The sequence below is a fragment of the Pezoporus occidentalis genome, unplaced genomic scaffold, assembly GCF_034315485.1.
Source record: "Pezoporus occidentalis ecotype Australia unplaced genomic scaffold, CSIRO_AGI_Poc_V1 ctg26, whole genome shotgun sequence".
NCBI classification, from domain to species: domain Eukaryota; kingdom Metazoa; phylum Chordata; class Aves; order Psittaciformes; family Psittacidae; genus Pezoporus; species Pezoporus occidentalis.
Window position 1 is genome coordinate 5653127 of NW_026914502.1, and position 20809 is coordinate 5673935.

The following is a 20809-nucleotide window of genomic DNA, read 5'->3' on the forward strand; positions in this document are numbered from 1 at the left end:
TTAATGCAGATATTTTTTCAAAGTACGGGAGAAGTTAAATAGGGCAGAAAAGCCAATGATGACCTATTGTTTGAGTACGCTGATACAGGTTCTTGTGTGTGTGTATCTCAGTGGTGCCTCTGCAATGGCTATGGTCATGGGAAGAATTGACAGAAGGAATCAGTGTTGTTTGACATGACCTAGTCAGAGATCCCCCCAGCAGGCTGATGGGACCAGAATGAGTTACTCCAGTGCAAAATAGAGTGGTTTGGCCTAGGAATGAAAGCTAATTTTGCTCTGAGACAGATCTGAAGCATTCACACAGTTGTAGGTAGCAGCCCTCTACAAAGGCAAAATGCTTTAAATGCTTTCAGCTACGTCTGCCAGAACTCATTTTAGCATTGCCTATGACCTGTACCACATAGGATCTTCTTTACTTACCTACAAACAATTGTGACTAACAATCATTCCAATCCACAGGTCAGTCTCATGACACAGGATTACCAAGAGTGTTGCAGAAAGTAATGTATTATCCTGCCCCCTCAGATTATCCTCTTTGAGTGCCTCTGCTATGGTAGTAAGTCAGTACTAAGGAAGCATTTCTCATGTATTTCCAGTCTGCTGCTTTCCCTTCATACTCTGATCTACACACGTGGATCTCCATGACCCAGTTCCCTGCCATCAAATAACTCTCATTATACTTGAGAGGACTGAAAAATTGCGCTTTGCTATGGAGAAAAACAAAACAACAATGAAATAAAATAACCAAAACCAAACCAACCAACCAAAGCCACCAAAACACCTCTCCTTTGTAAAGGTCATCCCTGCAGGTCTGGGACTAGCAGTGCAAGGAGCAGGATATAGATGCACAGGGCTGCCCGTGCTCCACCTAGGGAGCTGCCGGTCTGGCCCCTTCTGCCAGGGCCAATCTTCTCTGCATAGAAGCAGAGCTGCTCCACGGGCTGCTCTTCATCGACAATGATCTCTAGTTTCAAGTATGACAGCACCGACCTCCATTCATCTGCAGGTGGGGGCAGCGGAAGAGAAAGGGAGGGAGGGAGAGGGAGGACACTGCAACCTACGTGAATAATTGATAGTGCAAGGAAAGGAGAGCAGCTGGGTTCCCTGTCTCCATCTGCTCACCAGCTGGGGATGAGAGAGCCTTGCTCAGGTAGGGGATGAACAGCTTAGCTGCTTTTATTCTCATCTTGCCTGCAATGCCAATTAAATATGTTTTGCATCTAGGGGGAATGGGAGCAAAGATAGCAGGGGGGCAGGGGGGGGAAGGCTGATTCAGATCTCTTCTGCTCGTGTGGCATTGTGTAATGGATTGACTTTGGGGCAGTTTCAGCCTCAGCAGGAAAGTGGCTGTATGGTTTTTAAAAGACATTGTGCTATACTGCGTTATGTAGACAAGCAGTTGGAGAGAGTGGAGGTGGGGAGAGCCGATGTCTGCGTTAAGAAATGAGACAAACTGGAGAAATGGGGGGGGGGGCATGAATGAGGGTCTGTTCAAAGAAATCCCACCCTGATTCTGTCAACCTTTGACATAAAATGATGGGTGCAAATGGGCAGTGGGAGGTGCTGTCTCTGCATGCTCAGTACTATATTTAGAAGCTGTGTGCGTAGATCTGTGGAAGCAGCTGATGTGAAAACATGTATGTTTGTGTGTGTGCATCTATGAGTTTGTGGGGACCGAGTGTAAAATTCCAGTAAAACACAAAAAAATACACTTTCTGCCCTGAAGACCTTACCCTTGAAGGGTATGCTGCTGTGTTTCTGTGGTGTTGCACAGTTTCTGTGGACCTTCTGATGTTCTCATAATGACTTAATGAAATTGCAGAGATCAGTTTTTGTGTTGCAGTTGATACAGACTTTTCCTATGTGAGGAAGAGAAAATGCTAATGCATTTGTGAGAATGGTAACTCTGTTTAAAAAACCCGGGAAAACAGAAAAAGTTGTGGATACCAATTACTGTAATCCATATATTAACATACCTACAAAGATAACCTGAAAGAACAGAAACTTGTATGACAGTTGCTAAAACACACAGTAACTATAAGATGCATAATGATCTATGCAAATACAGACCAATATATGGATTACAACACAGGACTACAAGTACGCTGAATTAGTCATATTAAGAATGCAAGTATCAACAGGAACTGAATCTACTTAGTGCTACTGAAGTCTTGTTTAGGTGATATTGTTGCATCAGCTGTGTAAGTAGTGACAATTGTTAGCTTTATTATAAGTAAGTGAAAAGGGGGCCTATGATTTGCTTACGGGCGGCAGTGATTTATTCATATGTTTATTTCTAAAGGAGACTGATCTGTAAATAGGGTATTTAATATCTGTGCTGGTTTGCTTGTGAGTCTTCAGGGCTTTGTACCCAGCTGGAATCACACAGGAGGTTAGGTAAAGCTGTGAGACGGTTAAATGAAAGCTGAGCCCAGTGTTGTTTAGTACGGAAACAAAGTTGGCTCTTGTCTATAGTGGCAAGCTGCCGAAGAATGGCAGAACAACCTCTGTATAGTTTGCTTTCTCCATGGCCAGGCTTGCTATTGCTGCTGCTAATGACCCTGGGATGGGGGAGGGCAGTAGTTACTGCTGGCAGCCCTCTCTAACAGCAGAAAATAATGTCTCTTCCTCTTTCCTGGATGCAGCAGAAGTGGCAAGCTTGGCTCTTTGCCTTGGCCCAGTCACATCTCTGCTCAGAGATCCAGGTGAATGAGTAAGAACTGCCTGTGCAGAAAGCAGCAGTTGTATTCAGTGCCCTGGACCCATCTGGAAGGTACCTGGGCTGGAGCAAGGAGGTGGGCTGAATTAGTTAGCCCCTACTCCAGCATCGGATTTGCTGGGGCTGGGGGAATGTAGACAAGAGGAAATGGAAGGACCTGGTTCCTCTGTCAAATCCTGTCTCTCATTTCCTACTGTCCCCTTCACGAGTTAGAACAAACCCAGTGTGAGGCAGACACTTGGCAAAAGGTAGTGGCTGCTGCCTTTAGAGGTCCTGATGTGAAGAGGAGACATTACATCATCCTGTAGAATGAAATTTGGAATCATAGGGGAAAAAAGTGTGTCTAGAGGAGCTGTTTTCTTATTTGAACACAAGTGTATGTATTGTTGCAATGGAAAATCATGATCTTACTCTCACTTTTTGATGAGTGAATAAAAATACATGTTTCTGACCCTTCAAAATTTGAGCTTCCCTAGAGAACAGCTTACATGTTAGATCAGAGAGCTATTTGAATGGAAAGCTAAATCTCTAGTACCTGATACGCATCAGCTCCACATACCAAGGGCTAGTGGGTTTGGTATCCTGTTAGTCTTCCCTTGAAAGGAATCGGAAGTTGTAGAGGATTGCCTTGATGCTCACTTTTCCCACTCTGGGGAAGAGATCTTACTCTACATGAGAGTTGAATGGGGGAACCCTCTGCTGTCCTTGTCCAACACTGCTTGTCTTACCATCACTGACTCCCCGAAAGACAGCTTCTCCGGCTCGGCTGTCCCAGCAGTGCGCTCCCGCAGGTTGTGACTATCCATGGATAACCCATGAAGGATGTAGGGGAACTGCTCTTCCGCAGAGAGGAGGGGGGGAAGTCATCACCCCATCCTCCGCTGCCTCATCTTCTTCCCCCTCCTCTCTCCGTTCCCCGGTGCCGCTGGCGTGGCTGGGGCCCGGTCCCGGCTTTAGGTGCCTTTTGCTTCCTCTCCTTTGAAGCGCGGCTTGAGAGGAAGAGGAGGGGTGCGGAGCCGCGGCTTTGCTGGGAGCCGGGAGGGAGCCTGTGCCCTTCTCCATGGCGAGGCAGAAGGAGAGGAGGCTCCCGAGGAGGGAACCCGGGAGCTGACTCAGCGAAGCAGCCCGGCATGTCTTCCCGGGAGCACGGCTTCCCTGCCGGAGCCTGCGGAGGGTAGGTACTGGTGCGGCTGGAAGTGAGGTTCCTAACGGGAGGTCAGAGGCTGTGGGCAGAAATGGAATGGAATTGGTTCTTTGGAGTTTTAGGGATCTGTGTGTGAGCGCTGAGTAATTAAAAAACACGTATTAGTGTCTCATTGCAAGAATCACTTCTCAGGCTGGGACACCAGTTATTGTACTGACTGTTGTTAGCTGAAATCATAATCATCATTAGCTGAAAATCATGCTGTATTGTTTTTCCTGCTGGAAAGCTTCCAGATTAGCAGAGGTTTTTTACAATAGTTATACCCGTTTCCTTGTGAACTGTTAGGAAAATAGTTAGCTGATGATTTGGGAACTCGCCTGTTCAGAGTGCAGGAAATCCCCTTTACACCCGAAAAGCTTAGGAAAGATGGATGAAGGGATGTGTGAAGTCTGTCAAGGCCAATTTGTATTTCTCACAGAATAAGTACTAGCATTGACTTGGTTATTAAACTGGCTCAGCTGTAGCAGGTGGGAATTATTTTGAGGGAGCTGTATAGAAAGATCCCAGGATTGAAATAGCAGAGGATGCTGCAATACAGGAATACAGGGCATGAGCAGAGTTGTGTGTGTGGAGGCAGTGGCTTAGAAGTCTGCAGAAGGGATTCTTGTACTTCAGAATTGAGAGTGGAGTCTTTAGCAGTGGATCAGCAGTGCCTGTTTTTAGTTTGGCTACCTGCTTGAAATTAATGTGCTGCTACCTGCCACTAGTAAAATCCTAGTTTAGTCTGCAGCATTTTCCAGGTCTTCTGCTTCCCCTTGTTGCCATTTCCTAAAAATTAAGCTTCAGCAAGTGTAGATTCACATGTGCATATTCCTGTCTCAGCCTGCGATTTGCTTTCCTTTTCCAGGAGGATGGCATTCTGTTCTTTCTATAACAAAAAGCTTAGTGCTTTTCATTCCAAAAGTTCCAAATTCACAAATGGGCTTTGAAGCGATAGTTACAATGACTGCAAATAATTGTGATATTTTGAAATAAGATAACATAAAATCTAAGTAATTCTCCTGGACTTCTAAAGTCCCCCAGCACATTTCTAATCTGGGATCATACAGAATAGAGAGCATCTCTATGTGTATGGTAAGACCACTGATTCTGGCATCTGCTGGCATCTATTGGCATCTGTTTGATCTCTGTTTGACAACAGAACTGTACCAGGATTGGCTGGTCAGGAGCAGTTGCTGCATTGAGAGCTCAGGTCAGTCCAAAGTGTAGGGATGAATTTATGATGAGAGAACAAGGGCAGGACTGACCACACTGACCTCAGGTAGGAGCTGCCAAATTTCCATGATGCATGTGTGCATTCTACTCTTTACTGAATGATTCGGGATTGAAACCAGTGCCATGCCAAAGAAAAGCACTATAGCATGGAACAAGGCCCAGGGGTATCCAGTTGCACTGAAGTTCTACTATTATACTTCTCTGGGGTTGGCTAGTTTCTGAAAATGAGAGCTTATCAAATTAAGCTCTTACCCTTTCCAGGGCTGACAGAACAGAAACTTAATGTTTCTAAAAGAAACAATAAAATCTTTCATGTGCTGCCTTGGGCATCAATTTCATCACTCCCAAACATACTTCAAGTAAATGACTAGGATGATAAATAAAGTATGTGTTGGTATAATATTAATTTAGAATAAACTTGCCATCTAACTGTTCTAATATTTATTTGAGGATATCAAGACTCACTCCTACATCTTCTTTCCTGTATACATTATGGCTTTAATCTCTAAATGCATTGCATCTGTCTAAATGACAGATCTCTGTCATTAGAATTTCAGGAGAAAATAATGGGATGGAAGCATTGTGTTATTTTGTGTCGATCAGCCTATATGCAAGTTACATGATGCCTTTGGGCTACTAGAATAAGTTGTGAATTGTCAGAAAATTAGTGGGCATAGAAGATGTAGATGGAACTTGTAATAGCATGTAGCTTCCTGATTGCAGAAGTACCTTATATTTCCATACAACAGGGACTGTAGCCACTGGTTTCAAAGCAAGAGTCTGCATGACTTATAAATACCAGTTTCTTAGTGTGGAAGAAACTGCAGTAGGATGCAGTAGGAGTCATGCATCTAGCAGCTAGAGGATAGCAGTTCATCACTGCATTATATGATCACATAACAACCGTATTCATGCTTGCATTACAAAGTGGAGTCTTGTCTCTTGTATTAGAAACTTGCTTTTTTGTTCTAAGCTCCACCTGTGTGACCTTCACGATGACTTAAACCCCAGTTGTGACTGCTGGTAAAAACTGTGAATAGTGTGGGACATTTATTAACTAACAGTAATAGAGCTGCAGCAGTGAGACTGTCCATGGTGCAATGGGCAATGCAATATATGTCTTTTAAACTACTGTTTGAGTTGCTTTTCTGTCTTCTCTTCTATGAAATCAAGCAAATGCTGTTGCTATTTGTGTACACTGCTGCTCCCGCAGGGGCCAGAATAAGTTTTCAATAGAAGATGTGCAGACAAAAGCCTGGGCATGCTGGCTTTACCATCAGTGGAAACATAGAACTGTGTCTGCATCTCTCCTGCAGGGTGTATTGGTTCTGTTCTAGCACCATCCCTGTTATGCTCCTGCCTTGGAGACTAGTACTCAGACTGTGACAGCTGGGGCTGTTCTTTAGCTGCTCATATTCAGATGTTTCAGAGCTTTCAGCTCTTTTAATATGGTTCAGTTTTGAGATCTGATCGCAAAGCTTTCCATGAGACCTAACTTTAATTCTGCTGCAGATCTATAATAGAGGAGGAACTTGGCGAAAAAGATCATGCAGCACTTACATGGCAGTTGTGAGGAAAATAGTGCATGTGAACAGAGACAGAACTGTCAGGGTGGGGAGGTTGTCGCTGTTACATCCACGGTGTTTGCAGGTGGCAAGTGGTAAATTAAGGCAGCTTTGGGAATCTCTCAGGGAATGACAGCTTCCTCATAGGCAAGAAATGGTCTGGGTAGGGGAAGAGTAAGCAGAAGGCAAAGGAGGCAATGCAGGCAAGCACTGGCATCTTGAGTTCTCCAAGAGTTAGAAGTTCTTTCTTTTTCCCCTCTACCTGTTCTGCCTCTCTCTTGCAGGAGGTCTGAGAAGGGGGAGCGCTGCTTCAGTGATGTTATAGACTCTCCCACCCAAGGCTTTCCATGTGCTCTCACTCCTGCTGTCCCCAACAAGGTAAAGGCAGTCCATGTTCCTGTGGCTCAGGGTTGGGGTGTGCCTTGAACCATTGAGCAGAAGTGACTAAAGCAAGCTCGTGTGCATACATGTAGTCAGGCACTGGAACAGGCTGCCCAGGGCACTGGTGGAGTCACCATGAAGTGTTCACATACCCTCAGTGCCATGGGTTAGTGATGGGCTTGGTGGTCCTGGGGTAGAGGTTGGACTGGATGAGCTTGAAGGTCTTCTCCAGCCTCACTGATTCTGTGTTATAGCTACAGTTGCCCACTTCTGTAAGAACCCTAAACTTGTTAATTTAATCATTTCTTATGCTATGCTGTATCAAGTTGGTAGTCTGACCCATTGAAAGAGAGAAATTCCTGATACCTGTCCAGTCAGATTCCAAGTCAAACTTTTGCAACCAAGCCAAAGACTATTTGGCCAATTGTATTGTCCATGCTATCGCTAAAGAAGCATGATTTAATCTTGTCTTCAGTGAGCAGGTAGTTTCTGTGCCAAAACAGGGAAAGAGCTGTTGGATCCTTCACTAACCTGTGGGTTACCACAGAAGCTAATGCTAGCTTCTGCAAATGTTCAGATTGTTTTCCCTGTTGTCTTTTCCTTTTCACAGACTGTGGACTTGTTTGAGATGATTGAAAAAATGCAGGTAAGGAGAAGTTATTCTGTCAAACTTTGGGATCTCTTGATTTTGTTTTCATAGCCAACTGAATTATCAGCTCCTATTTGTCGTGCCGCTTCACACCTAATACCCTTTAACTTGGGCTTGCAGAATATTTAGCTCTTCTAGGCCCAAGCTTTTGTACCTGCTCTTGAATGGGGTTTCAGAAGTGTTTTCCTGTGTTCGTTTCTCCAGCCATCACGATGGAAGCAATAGACACAAATTATTATAGTTGTGTCCTTTGCAGAAGTGCGATTCTGAGAGAAAATCAAAGCTGCATTAAGGTATCTCTGGCATCTTTGCCATGAAACTATATATCTGCTGGGTGGCAGCTGCTAATGACAGGTGATCAATGGGATGTTAACATAACTGTATTTAGTAAGGTCAGCCAGTTTAATAAATAACTACTGCAGACCCTGTCTGTAACTTGCGGAAGACAGGAGGACTCTGGCTTAATTCTCTCATGGAAACATGTGGATTTAGTTACATATATTACATTATAAAATTAAAATAGAGTAAAAGGGGAAAAAAACCTCAACTCTGCCTACCAAATAAAAAGATTGTGATGTAATAATGTGTTATATATGTGAATAAAAAAAACCTTTAAACTGAATTTTCAGATGATTTGTTCACAGAGCATTCTTGGAGACTACCAAGATTTGTTCTGAACGGTACAACATTCTTTAAAATGCTGTGGTTAACTTTGACCTAACATAACACGTAACATGGCACATAACTCCTGCTTTTTGTTATGTGCAGGAATTAAACCTATAAGAAACAATTAACATACTTTCTGGAATTCGGGTGATCAAATTATGGGCATGAGGAAAATGCAAGACTTTGGTGGGACTGCAAAGGTGAGGAGGTGGAAAGTAGCAGCAAAATGCTGGGCATTTCATAACTCAGTATAGAGTTATGAGGCTGACGTGTAGAGTTATTTGACAGACTAGAAAGGAAAAGGGAAGGAGGGAGGGGCTGAAGGTGTATCTTCTGTATATTCATGTGTATACAGATACAGGTCTTGAAACCACTGTACTGACACTGAAACTATGGGATATGTTCTCAGTACTTTAGAATAACAAGCATGGCTAACTCATTTAACTCTGCTAGAAAGTGAGCTGGAGTGTGCAGAGCTTCTTGTTCAGTTCAAGAGCATGTTGAAAGGTGTGACAATCTTTTCCAGGCCTTTTGGAATCTGTATAAGAAAGAATCACTAGCAGGCTTCCCTTACTGGAAGACTGTTGCTTAAGTTTCTCAGTGTTTATCAGTTCCCAGCTTACCATATGAAAGCTGTCTCTCACTGGGTTTGAACCTCTTTATCTCTTTAGTTAGAGATATAACAGAAGGAACTGATGTGAATTTCCAGCAAATGCAGACCAACTAATTTCTCATCTAGATTAGTTTCTTAGCTGCCCATTATTAAGAGATAAGGGGTTTTTATTTAGCTTGTTTTGTCACCTGGCTTGCACTAGAAGAATTAATAACTGCTCCTGAAGTATGACAGCAGTTTCTTGAAAGAAAAGCTTTCTGCTTTTAAAGAGGTGTAAAGTGGGGGGAGCTCGGAGCTTTCCAGTTTTGATGTCAAACTAAGGGACTGGCCAAGTTCTGGCTTTACTCCTCATCTTTATTCCAAACGTGCGTAAAATAGAAGTTTATGGAGAGAGGCAATTACTTATGTTGGAGATACGGAGAAGGACACTGAGGGTAAGTGCAGCAGACATGCGAAAACATAGGGTTCACTGTCTGTGACTTTTATGTTTCCAGGGAAGTCGTCTGGACGAGCAAAGATGTTCCCTTCCAGCTCCTCTCAAGGTCAGGCCAAGTTGTTGTTGCCTCCTAAATTGCTGAGAATGACAAATAATTACTGACCTGCCTTGCAGTGTATTTTCATCTTGGGGTGAGCAGGGAGCCTACATGCAGCCCAAGAATGCATACGTGCTTGCCTTCTTTTCTGCTTCTTCCTTGAAGCTGTTGCACAAGAGGGTGAAACTATATAGCTGAAATAGAATCAACACTTTCCTTTACAAATTTAAGTGGTTCCAAGAGGTGTTTCCTATTATTAACAATCTTAGCTTTGAATAATTTCTTAAAATTTATTCAGCTGAAAAGCTGTAATAATAGTTTTGAAACCCCATTGCGTTTATTTCAGTTAGTCTCCTTGAGGACTCATAGAGATGCTACTAGCAAGTTGGTATATTTCCCTCAATATTAGGCCAGTAAGAACAGATTCGCAACTTCAAAGTCTGAAATCTTCTTCTCCATTTCTTCAGTCTCCACTCAGGCACAGTAACCTTAAAATCAACCTTGACATCAAATTTAATCTCGGAATGACTTTAAAAAGAAGCCACATAAAGAACTGATCCAGCTGAATTCTGACAGAGATAGTCAGTGCTCTTTGTGGTGATGGAAGGGGCATCCAACTGCCATAACGTGGCTCAGATACTGCTCCTGTTCTTACTGTGGTGCCTCAGGACTGCTCAGTTGTATACCTCAGGTCTAGCTATGGAGATGACACAACCTTGATCCCACTGTCAATAATAGTACTATTTCTACCATCCCTACTGTCATCTCTGTCTGCAGAACAGCAGCTGTCTAGCACTGTGTGGAAGGAAAGGAGAATGGCTCTTACTCCTAACCTCATCCAATTTCTCTATAGTTTGGCTACCTCCTCATTTTGTATGCCTGTATTCTGTGTAGTTTCAAAGAGGAAGGTGGGTGAAATCCGATTCCTAAATTTATTGTTCTCAAAGTTCTATATTGCTGAGACCTGGAAAATGGAGCCTAACCTTAAATCCTAAAGTAAAACTCTAAAGATGAACTAGGGCAGAATGGAAGCTGAGGGCACAGTTTGCACCATCAGGAATTCATAACACTTTAAAAGATGTGCATTTTTACTAATGGTCTTCTCTGATTTCAGACAGAAGAGGAGTATATTCCTTACCCCAGCATCCATGAGGTGAGTTAGTACTGCTCTCCTCTGTTTTCCCTTGGACTTATTGGCCTGTCAGCGTTCATGTTCTCTGTCCTTCCAAATAGGTATTACAGAAAGGGTGGCCATATCCTCTCATTATCTTACCCCAGTTTGGGGGCTACTGGATTGAAGGGACGAGTCACAACCTCTCCAGCTCGAGTCCAACTCTGTCTGATGCACCCTTTCCCTGGAGTGGTAAAGTGAAACTGGAAAGTGACCCTACAGCCAAGCTGTACCGCAAACATTTCCTGGGGAAGGTAAGGGTGTCCTTCAGAGCCTTCTCTGCCCACCCAGCCTCAGGGCTGAGATGCATCTCAGGCTTTTTCTGATGGACTTAGAAATAACTGCACCGCTGCTGCATTTCAATTCCTCATGATGCCATAAGCTAATGTAAATGAAGTACAAACTACTGTATGGCCTATACTGTTTTAAGTTGGTCCTGTTGCTCTGTGATATGTGCTACATAGCAACATCCTATGTGCTAACAGAAGAGAAAGGTTTGTACAGGAAATGCTTATATTTGGTTAAGAAGCTCTTCTGAGGCTCCATGACAGATAACAACTTTGGGATGATAAAAAGGGAAAGTGTAATAGTACTGAGAATTGAGATGGTGCTGTTTTTAGAAGGGACTTCAGAACTGAGAGTGCAAGCCCCGCAGTAGTAAGCAAAATGGTTCGTGTTTCTCAATAGCAAGTATAGTCACCACAGAATGTTCATGAAGAAACTGGACAATGTGCTTTATAGCTGTTTGATTTAAGTTAGTTTGGTGCTAAGTGTTCCTCGAGTTCCAGTCTGACAGAGAGAAACGGAGCTTGGCCTCCCAAAGTGGATGTTTGCTGCCTGGCCAGTAAGGTCTTTTAGCCTGTTCAGGGAATTGATCGATTCCCAGACTAGATCTCAGGATGATATTAGCCATCAAGAACAAGTGAGAACAAACCCATGTTCTCGTCTGAGATTCGGTTCAAGGCATAGGGAGATAAGAAGCCTGACAGGTATACTTGCAAGGCATCTTATTCAGTGGTCTCCCTCTGCAACTGCTTAACAAGTTCAAAACTAGGGAAGAGGTGAACCTTTGAGCAATGCTGAGGACCTGTTCTGTGGTAGTTGGGCTTGTCTGAATGATCTTGTGTAGTATTCAACACTAGAAACCAATATTAATATGATGTTTGTAAAGTGACCTTTGTGGAGGCTTCCCTTCTAGGCTGACAGATAAGAAGGTTGTAAAACTTCGTGTCTTACGCTGTGGGAATTATTCAATGTCTGTGTTGTTTTCAAGACTATAATAAAGAGAAGTAGCTTTAAGCCAGGAAGGATTTAATAAAGGTATACCTTGGGAATACCAGACAGAGAACCTTAGGATGCAGTTTCACAAGCACTTGAAGCTGATGATGTTGATGAGAGAAGCTTTCTTGCCATACGTTCATATGTGGTCATGTATTTCTCCATTACGCTGTCTTTTCCTTGTGCTGGTTTAAGTGCTGCTGCTGCAGTGCTCTGAATATGGAGTATTCTCAGTAGAAGGAGCTGTGTCTTAAGTTATTAGTGTGAAATTCTAGCTTAACCTAGGATAAAGAGGTGGAAACTATTTGAAGTAGTCAAAGGACATTTTTATTATTAGGTGTAACTGTGATGATCTCTTTTGTTACTTTAAAGTGTCTCTAATTTTGCTTCACTACAAGTCTGTGCTTTTAGTAAACGTGTTCTCCAACTTGCTGAGACTGCAAGTCTTCTCATATTCATAACCATTTTCCTTTGGTATGCAAGTACATGTGTTTTGGAGCTTGTTACTGTTTTCCTGTCATGACAAGCCCAAGACAGAGCAGAGATGCAAAGAGGGCCTGCAAGAAGACAACCTTATCAGGTATTATTTCAGTACCAGCTCAGCCTTAGTGACTCTGCAGTTGACAACAATTGCAGTAGAGTCTTGGTCCTTGTTGTCATCTGACTGACAAACAATACCTTGAGCTTTTCCAACAAGAAGTCTTCAAGTATATCAACAACTGTGATAATGATGCTGCCTACTCAGTATTGTGAGATTTTAGTTATCTATCACTGTTGATAGTTTTAGATGGTCAAGTATCATAATATTCCTGTAGGTCATCACGTAATCATTCGGCCACCAAGGCTGCTTTTCTTCCTTCTTCAGGGATGAAATTATCCCAGTATTTTACCAGGTGATGAGAAGTTGCCAAGCTTTTTCAAAGTTAATTGTTTTTCATTATTTTCAGTTGTTTGATGGAAGAGAACGGGCTAATGACTTTTGAGTCCTGGAAAGACCTTTTTGTGTTCTCTGGCTTACTATTGCTAAAAGAGCTGATGAAACATACCAGGCTCAGAAGCCTGTGTCCCATTTTTTGGTCTTTTTTAGCTCAGTGTTAAATTTGGCTGCAGTTAATTTCAGGCTTTGGCTCCTATTCCTTTGTTCTGACTTCTGGTCTTGGCTTTTGGTGGCATTGTGCCATCTTCTTCCTTAAAACCTCTATTGGACATCCACCTGAGCCTATGACTTCTTTGATTCATGTATCTCTTTGATTCTAAATTTCAGCTGCCCATTGAACATACTCTTTTGCTCCTGGAGCCTGCCGTTCTTCAGCTTGGACACAATGACTACTGCACCTGATTCTTGTTCACATCCCAAAAATGTATTAGTATCCTGAAAGTCATGGTCATGGAGAAATAAACTGTCCTGTCAGCCTTGGGATTCCCTGGATTTCATCTTTTCTTCCCAAGTAACATAAGTTCAGTCACGACAAATGATTTGTGTAGCAGATCAGTCTGGACTCCTGTGGTTTGAACACTGCAGCTAGCAGCCACGTTATTCTGTTTGCTGCTCTTTACCTTATACCTTAGCTTTTCCACGACCCACTTCTTTGGACGATGCTAGCACCAGAAGCCATGAAATTTCTTCCCCATAAGTCAGTAGCAGGGCAGTTCTGGGTGTTCTTGTGTGGTTTTGTTTGTTTTTCTTTCTGTCTCAGAGAGGAAGTGAGGACAATGACATAAGGACTCTAATACTTAAAGTAAGGTCAGTAGCATCATCTTCACCTGCAGGTTCAGGGTAGTGACTGTGGTCTTAGTTATTCTTTTTCCTTCTCTGCAGAGAGGGGACTGGTGTCTCTCTGTCCACCCACAGAATCAGAGGATTTCACTAGATGTATCTTCACTTCACAGTGAGTCAGAACTATGACTAATATGAAAAAAGAGTTCAGGGTTTTCCCACAGCAAAAGCCAGTCTCACCAGTGTGTTGAGAGAGGTTGCGATCCGCCAGAGAAAGAATAGACCACCTATGTTTTCTAGGCAAAAAAAGCTGAGGAAGGAACCATCAGAGGAGCAACTCTTTGATCAGATGACACACTTTGCTCCTATGGAGTTCTTCTTATTATTTTTTTGTGTGTCTGGAGTGTTCCTTTCACAGAACATATTCCAAATTTGCAAGTTCTGACTGTACAACTGGACACTTACTGTCCCAGTGCTCAACACCCTTGTGTCATGTGCAAGAATGCTTCCTGTGATGCTTCCCCTGAGTCTTGCAATCCTAGTTACTTACTTCATGCTACCTGGCTGTCTTCTCAGGTTGCAAGTGTCTCTCTCCTTGATTTGAGATGACTGCTATTCTGGTGGTAGAACAGCCCATTCATTAATTGCAGGGCTGTGCAAATCTCTGTCTCCCATTTAATTTGACCATGACAAACACTTTTACAACCAAACAGCATAAAGCCTTTGGTGTATACCAGAAAAGAGTTTGTACACGCTAAAATGTATGCAGAGTGCTTTGAATGTATCTTTCAAGTAAGGTGGTGATGGACAGCACTATGATTAGAAAGTATATCAACAAGCCAGATAGCAAATGGTGCCTGCTCTCTGCGAAGCAATTGACCAGTGGAATTGAGGAATCAAGCTCCCCATTAAAGTCTCTGCATTTTATCTCCTGGGAGCATCTGACTTCTCAGTGAGTGGCCAGAGCTTCTTTTTCCTACAGATCCACGAGTGGGTAATCCAGCTGGGTATCTTGATGTACATCATCTGTCTGCAGGAGATTCCAAAAGAAAACCTTGGTTTTTAGTACGTTGTTTTCTCTTGCCTAAACTGGTTCTGCACTGACCTCTCTGGACACATTCTGATCTCTCTGGACACATTCCTGATTCCACTATCAGCAGATTCCTGTATAACATGTTTGCATGGTGCTGAGGCATAAGGAGGCACTGATAATTCTGCCTGCTGTAGGGTAGCTGAGACTGTTTTGGTTTGGAAATTCTTTATTTTGTTTTATTTATTATTACTTTTCTTTGCTGAGAAGGGGTCCTACCCCAGCTTCCATTGGTGCTAGCTCAAAAGTGTGATACAGATCTCATTATATTCTCTTGGGTTGGAGGCTGAATACTGGAATGTAGTACTGCCCCTTTCAATAGAAGTTCTTATTAGCAGCAAGAGAGGAAGTTATTAATCTAATCAAATCTAATGCAAAGAGAATTGGATCCCCTGCATGACATTTGATAGTCTCTATGTCCTGCTTATATCCCAAATCTAATAATTTGGACTGTTTGCTGAAAGCATGAGTTCAGTCTCAGTTCTTTGGTCAGAGTTTATACAGCAGCCAGCTCCAAAAACTAGCCATAAGGTGGTTTTCCACTAGAAAGATAGGGGTGATCTAAGCATTTCTGGATGATTCCACCTGTGTAGTATTCTTACTGTTCTAGAGGTTTCCATTCACATCCCTTGTTGAAAGGCCTCTAACCACTTGAGGTTAAAGGTCATATATATTGATATATATGTTGTATCTATCTGTCTCAGTATATAAAATATATATCGTTATACCCAGTCCGTTGGCTGTATACCCAGGAGAAATGTATGACTGCAGCCACTTGCATATAGAGCCTGTGGAAACGTTTGCATTGCAGTTCATTGTTTGACTGAATGACGCTCTCTGTTCGAGCCATGCTTATGCTTTAGTGTAAGTAGTGTTAGTGGCACTGCTGAGAACAGTCTTCATCTGCAAAGAAGTTACCTGAACCTCTGATGCATCCTCACTGAGATGCGAGTGCTCTTACAGGCCAGCCACTTGGTATAATGATCCTGCCATTACTCATTTGTATAGAAAGTTCCCATGACCACATCCAGTTGAATGTGCTGGAGACCACTACTTGGTCTTGAAGGGCCTGAATGGATAGAGGGAAAGTCTGTGAAAGATACACATTTATTTACAGGACAATTGATTTCTTCAAAATGTGTTGCTGAATGTTCTCATGCTATTCCTTCTCAGGAGCCTTTATGATGGTGGACTGCTGAGGGGAACCTGAGCTGAGAGTGGATGAGCTTTGATTAATATGCTTATGCACTGATCATCAAGGGGGCTGGGAGACAGCATATGCCTGTTGCTAGTCAAAGAAAAAATCAGCTATTCTTAGGTGACAAGTTGTATGCAAAAAATCTGGTAAACTTCCCTGGGGAGCATGTTGGGAATAAAGCATTTTGGCTTTCTGTTTTCAGGAGCACCAGAACTTTTACTCCAGTGACATGTCCTTGGGCTACCTGGTACTTTCTGTGAAGTATGAGCAGATTGAGAAGCAAGAAAATCTACGCCTGTTGCTCAGGTAATAGTGCCTGTTGTTGAAGTGTGTGTCTATCACCTTACCTTGAGCTTTCTCAATATGGGTGCAAATCTCACGTCTTTCTCTGGCAGTGGACTGCAAAGAAACCTTTGAGCCTTCTGTTCTTGCTTCCCCTCTAAGTTTCTCTTAGCAGTTTCTTTTAGGAAGCTGAAGTCATGTTTGCAGGCGCATCTTTGTAGTTCCTGGGTGAACATCTGTTCTCCTCTCAAAAAGGAAGTTTTTCTGTTTATTCTGCTTACTTAGAGACACACGAGTACTCTCTAGGAGAATATGGATTTCCTGATGGAAGGCAGCCTAGCCCAGGCCTTAAGGGAGACTGAGGCTCCCTTAAAGGTGAGCTAGAATGTTCTTTATCTTCCCAGGACAGCTTACAATGTGCATGATCACTGCAGCCTCCAATCTTGACATCACCTATTAGCTCACTTGCATTACTGACCATGAGGTCCAGTATCATATCCTCCCTGGTAGGGCTATCTATTTCCTAGCTGAAGAAGTTATCCACAGTGCACTCCAGGAGTCTCTTGGATTGCGTACAGCTCACCCACTGCTGTGCTACTTTCCCAGCAGATGTCAGGGTAGTTGAAGTCTCCTAGCAGGATAAGAGCCTGCCAGTGTGATGCCTCCCGTAGCTGGAGTAAGAAGGCTTCATCAGTAGTCTTGACTTGATTGGGTGGCCTGTAGTAGAACCAATCACAAGGTTTCCTTTGTTGCCTTGGTCCCTGATTCTTACCCATAAGCTTTCAATCTGCTCGTGGGTATTCTTGAGAGACAACGCTTTGCACTCTACCCATCTCTTGATGTAGAGGGCAACCCCTCCACCCTTCCTTCCTTGCCCATCTCTTCTAAACAGCCTGTAACCACTGAGAGCTGCACTGCAGTCATGGGATCCATACCACCAAGTTTCAGTAATGGCCACCAGGTCATAGCTTTCTAGCTTCACGGTGGCTTTCAGCTCCTGTTTGTTGCTCACACTGTCTGCGTTGGTGTAGTGGCACTTCAGCTGGGCTGTTGGCCTCGTCGCCTTCTTAGAGGAACACCTCTTAATTCCTTTGGAGTGTTCTATTTGTGTTTCTTTGTTGGCTCCTATTTCCTCAGGTGCCCCTTCCTCATCTCTGTGAGACTTCATGTGTGTTCTTCTGTGACCAGTGGATTTCAGAGCCATCATCTGAGGATCCTCCATCAGCTTTCTGGAACACTGCTACACCAGTTTCTACCTCCTCAGATCTGCTTTCTGAGGCTGTCTCTCACATACCTTTTAACAGTCTTTCAAACATTCATTGTATAATCTTAAGAATCCATTATAATGCTGTGTCCATGAACTGTATTTTAGCATTTAGATTTCTGTGAAAGAAAATGGTAGTAGTGGGAAAGCAAAATACTTCTTCAAGCAAGAAAAGAATGCAAAGGAGCAAGAGACTAAGCATCCCTGTTTTGTCTTCCTCTGCTCCCCACAACAACTGATGAGCAATAAGAAGTGTAAATAACCTCCCTTTTCTGGTGATTTTATGCACCAGACTTCAAATTAATCCTCTGGAATTAACTGCTTTAAGGATAACTTGCAGGAATGGCTACTCTTTCTTTGAAGAGCCAGTGTTGCTTGTGTCTCCCTGCAGCCTTTTCTCTAATTACTTTTTTGTTTTGTGTCAGGACTCGGACTGGCACCAAACATGACCTGATCCCCATTTCCTGTCTGAATGAGTTTCCTAATGCCGTCCAGATGGCAAAGGTGAGATTCGTGCTTGCCTGATTGTTCTTAATGCCTCATTCTTCAAGTTGTTTTTACCTCTGTCCTTCCACTTCCCTATTTTCTACCATTCTTCGATAGTACTGTCATGTACTTCCCTTTTACACTTCCCTTTATCTTCCCTTCTTTTTCTTCTAAATTTACCTCAGAATTTTTGCCTGACTCGTATCAGATAACTGGAAGCAGTGCCCATGCTCTCATGCTCACAGTGAACCAGGACACATGATAACCTCACTTCTGTTTCCCTCTTGCTCTCTCTCACTCGACAGCTAGTGTGTGAGGATGTGAATGTTGAACGCTTCTTTCCTGTGCTCTACCCCAAGGTACAATGTTCTGATATGTCCATATGTCCCTTTTCCATTAAGGTGTGGCTAATGACATCCAACTGATAACTTGTATTTTCATTACCTCAGGCTTCGCAGCTTATTGTTGCGTTTGATGAACATGTCATAAGCAATAACTTCAAATTTGGGGTCATCTACCAGAAACCTGGACAGGTAAGCTCCCTTAGATCCCATGATAATTGAGGCAAAACAGAAAGAGTCAGTTCTCTCAGCTTAAGTGTAATAAGAAAGTCTGTGTTATGCTGTGAAAAATGCACATGCTGTAAAGAGAGAGGATGGAAGCTTCATCCATCAAGTTGATTGATTTGTTTGTCCAGGTCCTCAAAACTGATTGAACTGCATATAGAAATTGCTGACTGTTTTTTTTGTATTGCTTGTGATCCTCACGACTTCTCCATTGTCTTTTGAAGACGACAGAAGAAGAAGTCTTCAGTAACACAGAAGAGAGTTTGGGTTTCCTGGAGTTCCTGGATTTCCTTGGTGACAAGATTCAGCTGCAGGATTTCCGTGGGTGCGTACCCAGCGCAGTTAGGAAGCCAAATTGGGTTAAGGAATACTGTGTGTTCAGAGGCCGTGACTCTGTTAAGTGAGGTGTCCTCTGAATCCCGGTGCAGGTGGAGAAGCCCAGAATGCTTTTGTCAGTAATCCTGTCTGGGAGCAAGTTGGAGCTTAGGTCTGTGGTGGTATTTTCATTTAAAGGTCTCATTGTATCTTAATCTGACCCACAATATCAGCAAAGAATAATTTGACTGGGCTATGCAAAGGTAAGTTTGTTTCACAATGGTATGGGTCAGTATTGATTTAGTCTCTCTGTGGGGTGGTTCATCCTTCCTGTATTTCTAAAATATGGATTGTATTTCTCAGAAGACTGTAAAAGAAAGGAGCTCCTTTGAGGATCCCTGGTTTAACTTCATGACTTTTAGCAAGCACGTATGCTCATCAGCTGAAATACTGTGCAGGTTCAATCAGTGCGTTTGTTTTGGGAAGATGTATTGCCTTCACTATCACTGATTTCTTAATATACACCTTTGATAATATTGATGTACCAGCTACTGTTATTGATACCGTCTTTCTTCTCTCCACTTTCTGATCTCTGTCCTAATGCCTGACTGATGGCACGGTATGGATTTGCTCAGGTTCCGGGGAGGCCTGGATGTTACCAGAGGTCAGACAGGCACTGAGTCAGTCTATACAAACTTCCGGGGCAAGGAGATCATGTTTCATGTATCTACGAAGCTGCCCTTCACAGAGGGAGATTCCCAGCAGGTACTCAAGGGAGAACTGAGAAATACAACAGTGAGGCTAAGAGAGGAGGGGTATTTGGTGAGAGACTGCATAGAGGGGAGAATGCTCAACTGCATAATTGGGAGTTACTGCTGGGGTAATGGTAAAAGTAGTGATGAGGAATTTGGTTCAACACATGGGTTAGAGATGCTACACAACTCATGTTTGAGGCTCTGTTATACTGTTCTGCTCATTTTCACTTGCTTTCTTGCTTTATCATTTTTCCTCTCCAGCTTCAGCGGAAGCGTCACATTGGGAATGACATTGTAGCCATCATCTTCCAGGATGAAAGCACACCTTTTGTCCCTGATATGATTGCTTCTAATTTCCTACATGCTTATGTGGTAGTTCAGCTCACTCATGGCACCACTGGGGACACTCTCTACAAGGTAAACAGAGCCAATAGGTTCCTTGGTACTGATTTACTGATACCGATGCTTGAAATGAAAAGGTGTTCTTGGGCCTTTGGGAGAGGTATAGGTTCAGCCAGCTGTCATCCTAATTTGTTAAGTATCTATACATGAAACCTTGAATGTAGTTATATTTTTCAAAGTAGTTGATGAATTTCTGAAGCTTAAAGCTTGGGAATTGAAGCAGGACAAGTTAAAATTAAAAATTCTGCTTACATCAAAGAGCATGGGGTACAATTGATCCTATTCTGGGAGATGTCTTGCTTGTACTGTGTAAGTCACATAAAGCTCATTCACCTGACTGATGGCCATGCCTGCATTGCTCATGTGCACAGCACAGTGCTTGAGATCATGCACTGCCTGGGACTGTACACCAGGTACAGCTGGTTGGCCTAATCCGAGCCAGCTACACGTGCTTTGGGGGATCCCAGAACTGATGCTCATCTGGCAGGAAAGTGCTACCTGTTAGGGCCCTCCAGTTGGAAGAAGCCCTAGCAGAACATGAATTCCCTATCTGCAGCCTTTGGACACAGCTCTTTCTGTCACATGACCCTGTATGGATGCCTTAATGTTCAACTTTGTCATGCTGAGACAGCAGAAAAATATATGGAAGCTTTCATTCTGTGATGGATTTTCCATTGTAGAACCATTTTAATCAAAGTGCTATGTCTCATGTTATGGAGGAATTCTGATGTGGTGATGAT

The 20809-nt window shown here is 43.0% G+C and overlaps 1 protein-coding gene across 13 annotated transcripts in view; it reads left to right on the forward strand.

Annotated features, from left to right (window-relative positions):
• The first annotated feature begins 838 nt into the window (after positions 1–838).
• LOC134166408 (rap1 GTPase-activating protein 1-like) overlaps positions 839–20809 on the forward strand; it is a 39273-nt gene continuing 19302 nt past the window's right edge. For 3 of the 13 annotated variants that reach the window (XM_062624053.1, XM_062624055.1, XM_062624056.1), the window contains exons 1-13: positions 3632–3893; positions 6988–7081; positions 7695–7730; positions 9507–9554; positions 10660–10698; positions 10779–10970; positions 16202–16305; positions 17971–18049; positions 18337–18390; positions 18481–18564; positions 18822–18922; positions 19548–19677; positions 19929–20084. In XM_062624053.1, the coding sequence (XP_062480037.1) occupies positions 3850–3893; positions 6988–7081; positions 7695–7730; positions 9507–9554; positions 10660–10698; positions 10779–10970; positions 16202–16305; positions 17971–18049; positions 18337–18390; positions 18481–18564; positions 18822–18922; positions 19548–19677; positions 19929–20084 (1161 nt within the window). In that variant the 5' untranslated portion in view covers positions 3632–3849. The other 10 variants (XM_062624051.1, XM_062624052.1, XM_062624047.1 and 7 more) reach the window with 8 other exon arrangements.